Source organism: Lepus europaeus, chromosome 5 (assembly GCF_033115175.1).
Source record: "Lepus europaeus isolate LE1 chromosome 5, mLepTim1.pri, whole genome shotgun sequence".
NCBI classification, from domain to species: domain Eukaryota; kingdom Metazoa; phylum Chordata; class Mammalia; order Lagomorpha; family Leporidae; genus Lepus; species Lepus europaeus.
In genome coordinates, this window is record NC_084831.1 from 122,743,677 (window position 1) to 122,756,034 (window position 12,358).

Below are 12,358 nucleotides of genomic sequence, written 5' to 3' on the forward strand. Positions count from 1 at the left end.
CCTGCATCTCTGGTGTAGAAACAGAATAGGAGAGTTTTTCCTTAAATATACATCACAGAACTTTATGTTGTTACCTTGAGTCTCTGTAGTGTCTTTTCCAATATGTGCCGATCGGATATTCTCAAGCTCTCATCTTGTCTTTATATCTTACTGGTGTATAACTTACTGACAGGTGTATGTCAGGATTGCCAGGCCCAAAACATAGAGGCAAACTCTGCTGGATGGCCTGTGGATGTTCTTAGCCCAAATATCCCTCTTTTTTGTGTACCTGGATTGTCCCTCATGCCTCTGCTTTGCCCAAGGCACCTTTTTGTGCTTCCACTTTTTTTTTCCACCTTGCCTTTGTCTAAGCCATTTTTCTTATTTATGCAGCATCCAGGGGCTGTGTTACTCACCATTCCTCCTTTCTGTTTTTAGAAATTTTTCCATCTTTATTTCAGAAACATTCACTTTTCTACTTTGCTTAAACAAATTTTTGGAAACATTTGAAGAATTTACATTTTTCCTACTCCAAAGAGTGAAGAGGTTGATAACAGCATGTGATGTGAAGTGGGGACAAAGAGGGCTGGGGAGAGGTTTTGTGGCATCTGGAGGGCCAAGGACTCTGCAAAATATGGCACAAAAGCAGAGAATTGCATTGAAATTCCTGTAAGAGGTTTATATGTGTCTCAGTGATTTTGTATTTCTTGGTATGAAAGCCTTATTTCATAATTATTAGAAATTTATAAGACTAGGAATTAAATGGGTATGAAAGTGAGGCTGATAGAGTGCATAAAATTCAAAGAAGATAGTCACATTCAAATTGCCCAAGACAACAAAAATTTTTTTTAAATTGATGTCAAGTTGAAACTAATGTAAAACCTGTATTGAGAATGAATTTTATTTATTTTTTTTCAAGAGAATTAAATCGTTTATTGATTACACATGATAATGGATGATACACAGCTTCATTCCCATCTGTAATTTTATCTGGTACCATTATTCAATTTAGATATATTGCAAAGGATGCGCCAACAATCATTCTTATAACCAAATAACCCCATGACTCTGCTTGGGTGGCTTTTAATGGTAAACTTCAGAAGGTCACAACAGTAACTCATGTATCTGAGAACAGCTTCTCCACCCAAGCAGTTTGTATATAAATCTCAAATGGAACCTGGCAACACCCTGATGAATTCTGACTTTACACTTTTTGGGGAAGTTTACCAAGATGGCTTCAGAGTAGACTAACTTTACACAGCACATTTAAAAAAAAGACACATTTATTCAGCGTCATGATCAGACTATTACATTTAGCAATCAACAGCATGGGTGCAAAAGAAAAAACTACATTAAAACCCTTTGTTGGAATGCTTTACACTTTCCACAGAACAGAAACTAAAATAACCTGTTATACAATTAGTCACAAATACAGTCCTCGAGTTTTTTTGCCCATACACATGAGTATTGTCTAAAACATGTCTTCTTTGTAGCAGCTAGGCCCTGCCACCACTGTGCTTGGCTGAGTTCACAAATCTGTTGTAACCTGTAGCTTCCCTGTCACTTCTCTGGCTCTCCTCTCCTGCTAAGCTTTGTGTCCTGGCAGTCATTAAAACCTTCTGCCACTGCCATAGCTGCTGCTGCTGCTAGAGCCGCCATAGCCACCTTGATTTCGTGGTTTGGCAAAATATTGGCCGCCACCACCATAGGGGCCAGAGCTTCTGCCTCCAAAATTTCCTCCCTTCATGGGTCCAAAATTGGAAGATTGATTGTTGTAATTGCCAAAATCATTGTAGCCTCCACTGCCTCCAAAATTGCTTCCACTACCACCGCCAAAGCCGCCTCCGCCGTTGTTATAGCTGTCATAGCTGCCACTCCCGCCATAGCCACTGCCCTGGTTTCCATAACCCTGTCCACCACTTCCATAGCCTCTGCTTCCTCCAGAGTAACCAGGGCCGCCTCCTCCATAACCACCGTCATTACCAAATCCATTGTAACCATCCCCACTGCCACCATAACCACCACCACCGCGGCTGCCGCCAAAGCCACCACGACCACTGAAGTTTCCTCCACGACCAAAGTTGTCATTGCCACCAAAACCACCTCCACGACCACCACCAAAGTTTCCAGAACCACTTCGACCTCTCGGGGTGGACGAAGCGCTGGCCATCTCCTGCTTCGACAGGGCCTTCCTCACTTCACAGTTGTGGCCGTTCACAGTGTGGTATTTCTGAATGACAATCTTATCCACGGAGTCATGGTCGTCGAAGGTCACGAAAGCAAAGCCCCTCTTCTTGCCACTGCCTCAGTCAGTCATGATCTCAATCACCTCGATTTTCCCGTACTGCTCAAAGTAATCTCGGAGGTGATGCTCTTCAGTGTCTTCTTTAATGCCACCCACAAAGATCTTTTTCACAGTGAGGTGGGCACCTGGTCTTTGGGAATCTTCTCTCGACACAGCCCTCTTTGGTTCCACAACTCTTCCATCCACTTTGTGTGGCCTTGCGTTCATGGCCGCATCCACCTCCTCCACGGTGGCGTAGGTGACAAACCCAAAGCCCCTGGAGCGCTTGGTGTTCGGGTCTCTCATTACCACGCAGTCCGTGAGCGTGCCCCATTGCTCAAAATGGCTCCTCAGGCTCTCATCGGTCGTCTCAAAGCTCAGTCCTCCGATAAAGAGCTTCCGCAGCTGCTCGGGCTCCTTCGGCGACTCTGACTTCGCCATGACGGCGGTGGGAAGAGAGAACTCGACGATGCTTCCTCGGCGGTGTCCGCAGGCAGAAAGGAGTAAGCCAACGAACGTATCCCTGAATTTTATTTTTAGGATGGGAAGTAGAGAGTGAAGCATGAGGAAAGGGACACTTTGGCTCCAAACTTAATGGCTTTGAGGTGGTTTTTCATATAATTAGTTCATGTTGATATAGTGTAGTATAGTAGTACTAAATTACTGTGGTATAAGCAGATGGATATAAAAAAATAAAGACTGAGTTGAAGGGCCGGCACTGTGGCGTGGCAGGTAAAGCCACTGCCTGAGATGCTGGCATCCCATATGGTTGGAGACCCGGCCGCTCCACTTCTGACCCAGCTCCCTGCTAATGGTCTGGGAAAAGCAGCAAAAGATGACCCAAGTGCTTAGGCCCCTGCTACTCACATGGGAGAACTGAATTAAGCTCCTGGCTCCTGGGTTCAGCCTGGCCTAGCCCTGGACATTGTAGCCATGTGGGGAGTGAACCAGTGGATGGAAGACCTCTGTATCTGTCTCTGCCTCTCCCTCTCTCTCTGTAACTCAGACTTTCAAACAAATAAATAAATAAATCATTTTTTTTAAAAAAGCGGGGTTGATATGGACATATTATTTGTTCATTCCCCCACAACTTTTTTATTCTAATTAGGAACTGCTTACACTAGAGTATTAGGTTTAGTGTATTTATTGACACTCTCCTTATGAACCTGTGAAAGTTGTAAGAATTGAAATTAAGTTGTGTCAAATCCTAACATAAATATAAATACATACACACATACATACATACATACACACATACATACACGCCTACATACATACACACATACATACACACATATATATACATAAACACATATATACATGCACACATACATACATACACACATACATGCATACATACACATACATACATACACACATACATACACACATACATACATACACACATACATACACACACGTACATACACACATGTACATACACACATACATACATACATACATACAGCTGAGAGGATGTGAAGGAAGGGGTCTCATGTACTACACCCCATAATGAGAACTATGACACAAGACTTTGCCAGAAGCAAAACCTTACACAAAAATTGCTTCTATAGGTCCAGTGTTATGGCCCAGTGGCTGACACCACTTGAGATGCCCATATGCCATATCAGAGTGCATGGGTTCAAGTCTCGGTTCCTATTCTAGTTCCTGCTAATGTGTACCATGGGAGGCAGCAAGTGATGGCTGAAATACCTGGGTCCTTGACACTCATGTGGGAGACGTGGATTGAGTTTATGCATTTAGTTTTGGCCTACCCCCTCCCCAGCTGTTGTAGCATTTGGAGAGTGAAGCAGCAAATAGAAGATCTCTCTCTCTCTTTCAAATAAATAATTAAAAATCCTTCTATAAGGATATCTGCCAAACAGCTGTCCATCCAACTTTGGATTGACACAATCTTTGCTGTTGACTCTTGTAGCCAATGATTATTATCTCAAAAATAATTTATGTTATCCTTATTTTGCTTTTAAAAGCTCCCCCTTGCTTCAACTTCTTTGAATATTTTCACTATTGGCCAGCGCCATGGCTCAATAAGCTAATCCTCTGCCTGCACACCGGGTTCTAGATCTGGTCGGGGCGCCGGATTCTGTCCCGGTTGCTCCTCTTCCAGGCCAGCTCTCTGCTGTGGCCTGGGAGTGCAGTGGAGGATGGCCCAAGTGCTTGGGCCCTGCACCCATGTGGGAGACCAGGAGAAGCACCCAGCTCCTGGCTTCGGATCAGCACGGTGCACCAGCCGCAGCACACAGGCCGCAGCGGCCATTGGAGGGTGAACCAACGGAAAAGGAAGACCTTTCTCTTTGTCTCTCTCTCTCTCTCACTGTCCACTCTGCTTGTCAAAAAATAAAAATAAAATAAAAAAAAATAAAAAAACTAATATGTTCACTATGTACTATGCTACATGTATCCTATTGCAATGTTCATTCCTCAAGAATCTTATTAATCTTTGGAGAATTGCTGGGTTTTTTTGGTTAATAAGGCAGATGATAAAAATGTGAGACAATCAAAATTTCAATGTACATGGAGAAATTAAATTAGAAAGAAATAGGGAAAGGAGTTGAATTAGAGTACAACATTATGCCAGGAAGTCCTCTTGTTTGTTAAAGTGGGTTGGAAATTCAGGTCTTGGTCTTCCTGTCACCAAAACAAAGAAAGTAAGACAGTCATGTGAGAGGACTTGCCACTCGGGGTTGTTAAGGAGACCTGTACCTTGTTCTAGCAAAAGGATCTGATTGGTGTATCTATATCTCCACGTACTAAGTTGGTATGTAAAGCACTCAGAGCAGTGCCATGTGAAAAACGAGCATAATTTGGGAATCACGTAATTTCAAAAAGTTTAGTTGGAGGAGTCAGTGACGATTTCTCAGAGACAATGGCATTTGAGTTGAAATTTGAAGAGTAGGAGTTAGACAGGGATAGAGGTTGGGGCAAGCAGAGGGGTTGTTCCCACAGGAAACAGCAGTGCTGAGTCCCAGAAAAGGAGAGGCAAAGAGCAGGCCAAGTTCACGTCTCTGTGGAGACCCACTGCCCATGTTTGCTACTCTGAGTGTCAACTGCACGGAAAGGAGAATATCAGTACCCTTAGCACACAGGACACACATGAATAAACACTGAATAATGAGACAGCTGGTGTGAATTAGTCCTCAAAACAGAGGACTCTTTGTGTTTTCTTAAATGCATTTTTATTTGTTTATCTGAGAGGCAGAGAGAGAGAGTGTGCCCTCCCATTTGCTGGTTGACTCTTCAAATGGCCACAATGCCCAGTGCTGGGCCATGACTGAAGCCAGGAGCTGGGCTTGCAATCTTGGTCTCCTACGTGGGTGCAGAGCCCAATTACTTGAGTCATCACTGCTACCCCAGTAGCTGGAAGCTGGGGCCAGGAGTTGGAGCTGGCAATGGAACGTAGATGCTCTGTTGTGAGTTGTGGGCTTGTTAATGACTAGGCTAACTGCCCCTTCCCAGGTCTAATCTTCAAACAATGAAATGAGGCTCAGGCCATTTTGCCATGGCCACAGAAATAGAATGGAGCAGCTATAGGAGTAACCTCTTTGAATCTGAATTTTATGGCCAAACTCTTTCTCCTGATCTGTGCTTTCTGCTTGATCAAGACAGGCAAAGAGACACTAAGTGTGGAGAGGCTCACACATGAGGATGGCATGAAACCAGGGAGTAGTTATGTGACCTTTAAATTGTGATTCTTGGAGTGTCAGAGTCTGAAGTGGATCAGAACAAATGAGTAAATACTGAGGACAAAGTGCTCCTCCTTGCACATCCAAAACTGCTTCTGACTCTGTTTCAGACCAGAGGCTAAGAAGCTGACAGAGACTTAATATCAAGTGCTGAGTTTGCAGGTGAGACAGGAGTTTGTCCTGAACTAGACCAGAGATCTGGTTGTAAGGCACTTCCTGTGTGTGTCTTGTTTCCAGAGCCGCCTCCCTGTTCCCGCAGGGACTTCCAGCTGGGGAGCCTCCAGCAGCCTTATTACACCTGTGAGCAGGGGAAACGATTGCTTGCTTTTCTTTTGCCAGGTGTGCTTTCCTCTCTTTGCTGAAGGGGTTGGAAATCACACTCGTGCAGGACAGAGGAAGCCGGTGTCAAAACAGCACAGTAGAGTGGATTAAAGTAACAGCCTGGAGGAAAAGGCTACAGTTCCCTGCAGCTGTTGGGGACAAGGACTGGCACAGGCTTCGCAGCCTTCTGTGCTGGGCACTATGACTCTGAAGCCTGAAGAGGAAACAGAGAAGAACTTACAGGACTCTCTTCTGTCATGAACTGCAAGAGCGTGAGGCATGAGGAATTAGCACAGCAGAGAGATCACTTCCTCCACTGCACTCATCCTGTTTCCTTCTTTGCCTTCTCTGTGCCACTTTGCTCCAACCCGAACAGCTGATGGACACCCTCCAGTTCATCTGGATCTATTGGCCCCTCAGCAGCTCTCTGGTCAGAGGCTGCTGTGGAGTGGCACAGAAGCAGAGGGCCCAGTGGAGAACGAAATCTCACAGCTCAGCTTCCTTGACTACTGTGGTTTGGCATTAGTGTTCAAGGGAGGGTTTAGCAGTGACTGATCTCACCAACACCTCTCTTTGGGGACAGTTGTTCCCTTTGCAAGGGCACTCAGAGGAGTTTATTATTCATTCAATCATTCAACAAACACTCAACGAGTATTGTGGGACCTAACTATTACAGTTGCCAAGAATGAAACAACACCCCTATGTCAAAAAACCTACAATCTAATAGAAGAGATGCTAAGTTCATAAACAGCAATAATACAGTATGGTGAGGATATGATAGTAGGAAACATAGAAGGCTACAAAAGGGTTGAAGAAGATATTCAAATTCTTTTTTTCAAATAACAAAGACCATTTGTGTAGTTTATCATATAAAGAGTAAGTGAGAGGGGCTGGCACTGTGGCGTAGCAGGTAAAGCCATCGTCTGCAGTGCTGGCATCACATATGGGCACCAGTTCAAATCCTGGCTGCTCCACTTCCTATCCAGCTCTCTGCTATGGCTGGAAAGGTAGTAGAAGATGGCCCAAGTCCTTGCACCCACGTGGGAGACCCCAAGGAAGCTCCTGGCTTCAGATCAGCTCAGCTCTGGCCGTTGCAGCCATTTCGGGAGTGAACCAGCAGATGAAAGACCTCTCTCTCTCTCTCTCTCTCTCTCTGTAACTCTGTCTTTCTAAAAAAAAAAAAAGAGTGAGAATCAAAATGTTAAGCATGGAGCAGGCACTGTGGCACAGCGGATAAAGCTGCTGCTTGGGACACCTACATCCCGCATCTGAGTGCCAATTTCAATCCCTATTCCCCTGCTTTTTTTTTTTTTTAAATGTATTTATTTGGGAGGCAGAGTTATAGATTAGAGAGACAGAGAGACAGAGAGAAAGGTCTTCCATCCACTGATTCACTCCCTAAATGGCCACAACAGCTGAAGCTGGGCTGATCTGAAGCCAGGAGCCAGGAGCTTCCTCCAGGTCTCCTGCACAGGTGCAGGAGTCCAAGCACTGCTTTCCCAGGCCATCGCAATGGGGTCATGTGGGAGACCTGGATGGAGTTCTGGGCTCTTGGCTTTCACAAGGCTCAGCCTCGGCTGTGAATCAGTGGATGGAAGATCTCTCTATCTCTCCCTCTGTCTGCCACTCAGCCTTTTGAATAAATATTTTTTTCAAAAAAAAACTTAACCTTAATATAGTAAAGTTTGAGATCTTTTTTGATTCTAAAATTTAACAGATATTTTAAAGCTATATTTTTAAAAAGGAAACACTTAGGGGCCAGTGTTGTGGGGTAACGGGTAAAGCCACTGCCTGCAAAGCTGGCATCCTATATGGGCACCAGTTCATGTCCTGATTGCTCCACTTCTGATCCAACTCCCTGTTAATGTGCCTGGGAAAGCAGTAGAAGATGGCTCAAGTGCTTGGACCCCTGCCCCACCCATGTGGGTGACCTGGAAGAAGCTCCTGGCCCAGCCATGAGTGTTGTGGCCATTTGGGGAGTGAAGCAGTGGATGGAAGACCTCTCTCTCTCTCTGTCTCCCCCTCTCTGCCTGTAACTCTGCCTTACAAATAAATAAATGTATCTTTTTTATTTATTCTAATCTTTTTAAAGAAAAAATACATTACATTAACTATAGTCACCATAATATATAACAGAACACCAAGATTTCTTAATCTTATCTAATTAATTTTCATCACAAAAGAATGACAACATTTTTGGGAAGCATAGGTGTGCCCTGATTTGAATGTCATACAGTGCATGCATGAATGAAAATATCACATGGTACTCCATAAATATGCACAACTTTCATGTGTCAATTTGAAATCATAAGTAAAACAGTCCATTCATTCAATTCCAGAGCTCATGTGGCTTCACAATTTGTTTCTTTCACTCAAGACATTTTTCTTGTGAAGTGTAGGCTCTTAACCTAATTTTAATGAGTAAAATACAGCTTTGTATTCTTCTTTTATTTATTCAATGTTATAATAAATACAGTGAATGTCATTGTGCGACTTATCTTCTCTACTCTTACTCCTTTGTTTTAAAGTCCTGGAGCTGGGATTACTGCATCAAAGTACTCCTCAATTTTCATGCTCAGTGGCTCTACAAGTTCGTTTTACCATTAGCAGTGCCAGCAGCAATGTGTGGCTGTGCTCATCCAGTCTCCCCACACATGTTCACTAGCATTTAGCTTTTTTAGGTTGTTGCTGCAAATGAGCGTAAATTGCATTTCTTGGGTGAATTCACTTACTCGTTTAAGACTTGTTTGAGTGACAGCTATGTGCTACATAATCTGCTCAGTTTGGGGATAAACAACAGTTTTCATGAAGCTTGCAGTCAAGTAAGCAGCTGTTGGAAGGTGTATTTTTGTGTTATAAAATCATGATCTTTATTCATTTACCTAATAATATTTTTAATTTTTCTTGCCAATTTATGTGAATTCTTTAATCATGCGTCAACTCTTTACCTTACTTGTTGCAATGTTTTCTTAATACAATATTGTTTCTATTATAGATGTGCTATTATAATATATATAAACTTTTAATTTTGATGTTATAAAATTAATTAGGATCTGTATTAAAAATAGCCTTAATTTAATTTTTCATCATGTTTTTGAGAATTAAAAATATATGTATCTCATAGTTAACAAAGTTTATTTTAAAATTTGCAGTGGGATCTGTAAATATCTATTGTTTGATTATGTTTCTTTCTGATATGTTAAAAATACATAATGAGAATATTTCTGTTATTTTCCATTGATACATATTTCTATGGATTCTGTTAAAACATATGAATTAAATAGGCAACACCACTTTTTAAATTTTTTATATTTTATTTAGGTTATACAAGTTTCATATATTTCAGATACTCAGATTTAGTAACAGTGGCTCTCCCCACCCCCTACCTATGGCCCCACGCTCCAACTCTTCCTTCCTCTCTCTCTCGGATTCCCACTCTTAATTTTTACAATGATCTATTTTCAGATCTATTTTCAGTATACTTAATGATCATATAGTATGAAGAGAAGGAAAACAAAACAAAACAAACACTGCTATTAAAAAAAAAACAGGCCGGCGCCGCGGCTCACTAGGCTAATCCTCCGCCTTGCGGCGCCGGCACACCGGGTTCTAGTCCCGGTCGGGGCACCGATCCTGTCCCGGTTGCCCCTCTTCCAGGCCAGCTCTCTGCTGTGGCCAGGGAGTGCAGTGGAGGATGGCCCGAGTGCTTGGGCCCTGCACCCCATGGGAGACCAGGAGAAGCACCTGGCTCCTGCCATCGGATCAGCGCGGTGCGCCGGCCGCAGCGCGCCTACCGCGGCAGCCATTGGAGGGTGAACCAACGGCAAAAGGAAGACCTTTCTCTGTGTCTCTCTCTCACTGTCCACTCTGCCTGTCAAAAAAAAAAAAAAAAAAAGAAAAAAAAACAAAACAAAAAACTACCCTTGAAGTCAGCGCTGTGGCTAAGCCTCTGCCTGTGGCCCCCCACATTCCATACTGGTGACAGATTCATGTCCCGGCTGCTCCACTTCTGATCCAGTTCTCTGCTTATGGCATGGGGAAGTAGTAGAAGATGGCTCAGATACTTGGGCCCACCTGGAAGAAGCTCTTGGCTCCTGGCTTTGGATTGGCCTAGCTCTGGATTTTGCAGCCATTTGGGGAGTGAACCAATAGATGGAGCACCTTTCTCTCTGTCTCTCCCTCTATCTGTAACTCCACCTCTCAAATAAATAAATAAAATTAGAAAAAAATTACCCTTTGATATTCTCAATAATATATTTTTTCAGATGTACTTGGAACATTTTGTTGAAATTCAAGGAAAATTCTGCAGGTTATTTGAAATTATACAGAATGTACAAATCCAGTTGAGGAGAACTAATGTTTTTATAACAATCTGTTTAGAGTTCCTATCCAGGCTAATAATATGTCTTTATTCACTTAAGCTTTCTTTGCACAGTTTTATGTATTTCCTTTCCATATACTAACAAACACTCTTAACTGCTTCTAATTTTTCACTTTTATTACTATTGTGGTAGGAATTTCTTCATCACAAGCTAAGGCTGTTTTTTTTTTTTTTGAACTTTTATTTATTTATTTGAGTGGTAGAGTTACAGACAGATAGGGAGAGACAGAGAGAAAAATCTTCAATCCGCTGGTTCACTCCCCAAATGGCCGCAATGGCCAGAGCTAAGCTGATCCAAAACCAGGAGCCAGGAGCTTCTTCCAGGTCTCCCATGCAGGTGCAGGGGTCCAAGGACTTGGGCCATCTTCTACTGCTTTCCTAGGCCATAGCAGAGAGCTGGATCTGAAGAGGAACAGCCAGAACTAGAACCAGCACCCATATGGGATGCTGATGCTGCTGGCAGAGGATTAACCTATTGTGCCACAGCACCAGCCTAAGACTGGTTATTGATAATATTCCAGGGTTTCCCTGTTTTGGACATTTTCTTGGGTCTTTCAAGTCAATGCAAATTTACGCATTTTAACCATCCCACATAGATAATATAATAAAGAGCAGAGTCTATATAATACATAGCAATAGGAATAAACAAGCAAGGGCAAATAACAGTGGTGAACATGATGAAAGAATGAATGATTTTAAAAATTTTATCTTCAAATATGTGTGCCTCTTAATTTTGCAACTAATGTAGTGAATTGGTCAGGACTTAAAAAAACTAAGACAAATGTGATGATGATCACAAGCATCTTGGTTCTGACTCCAATTCAAATGGCAATGTTGGTCCTGTTTTATTATGTATAATGCTGGCTGTCAATCTGTAATACATATTCTTTATCATGTTAATTATTCTGATTTAAATAATACTTACTTTTGGAATATTGACTATTAATTAAATATTGAATATTATATTGACTTTTAATTTTATTCCAATACCTTTGACATCAGTTGTCACCATATGATTTCCTTTATTCAGCATGTTAATGTGGTTTTTCAAAATTTAACAGAATTTCCATATATTCCTCAATTCTAATATGCATCCTACTTGGGAGTAGCTAGTACAGAGATTAGAATGAATGCATGCAAATTATTAGTGAGAAATCAATAAATATTAATATTTCTGCTTTCTTTTTAAAAATAGATTTATTTACTTATTTGAAAGGCAGTGTTTCAGAGAGAGAGGGAGAAACAAAGAGAGACAGGGAGAGAGAGAGAGAGGGAGAGAGAGAGAGAGAGAGGAAGTCTTCCATCCGCTGGTTCACTCCCCAAATGACCACAATGGCTGGATTGGGCCAGGCTGAAGCCAGGAGCCAGGAGCTTTATCCAGGTCTCCCACATGGGTGCAGAGGCCCAAGCACTTGGGCCATCTTCCACTACTTTCCCAGGCACATTAGCAGGGAGTGGAATAAGAAGTAGAGTATCCGGGACTTGAACTGGTGTCCATATGGGATACTGGTGCTGCAGGTAGCAGCTTAATTGGCTAAGCCACAGCGCCAGCCCCTATCATCTTTTGTATTTTGATATGATACTAAGCTCTTATTTAAGAAGTTAACGGCCTATCATCTAAGGAAAGATTACCCAGTCCCCTGTCAGCCTAGAAACTACCTGAGAGCCGAAGCCATGAGAAGCTTTCAT

At 42.5% G+C, this 12,358-nt stretch overlaps 1 protein-coding gene across 1 annotated transcript; it reads right to left on the reverse strand.

Annotated features, from left to right (window-relative positions):
- Positions 1 to 891: 891 nt before the first annotated feature.
- Positions 892 to 2,781, reverse strand: LOC133760289 (heterogeneous nuclear ribonucleoprotein A1-like). Its single transcript, XM_062192545.1, is given in 1 exon segment — positions 892 to 2,781. A coding segment is annotated over 1 exon segment (1,116 nt). The 5' UTR covers positions 2,705 to 2,781; the 3' UTR covers positions 892 to 1,588.
- Between the last annotated feature and the right edge of the window lie 9,577 nt (positions 2,782 to 12,358).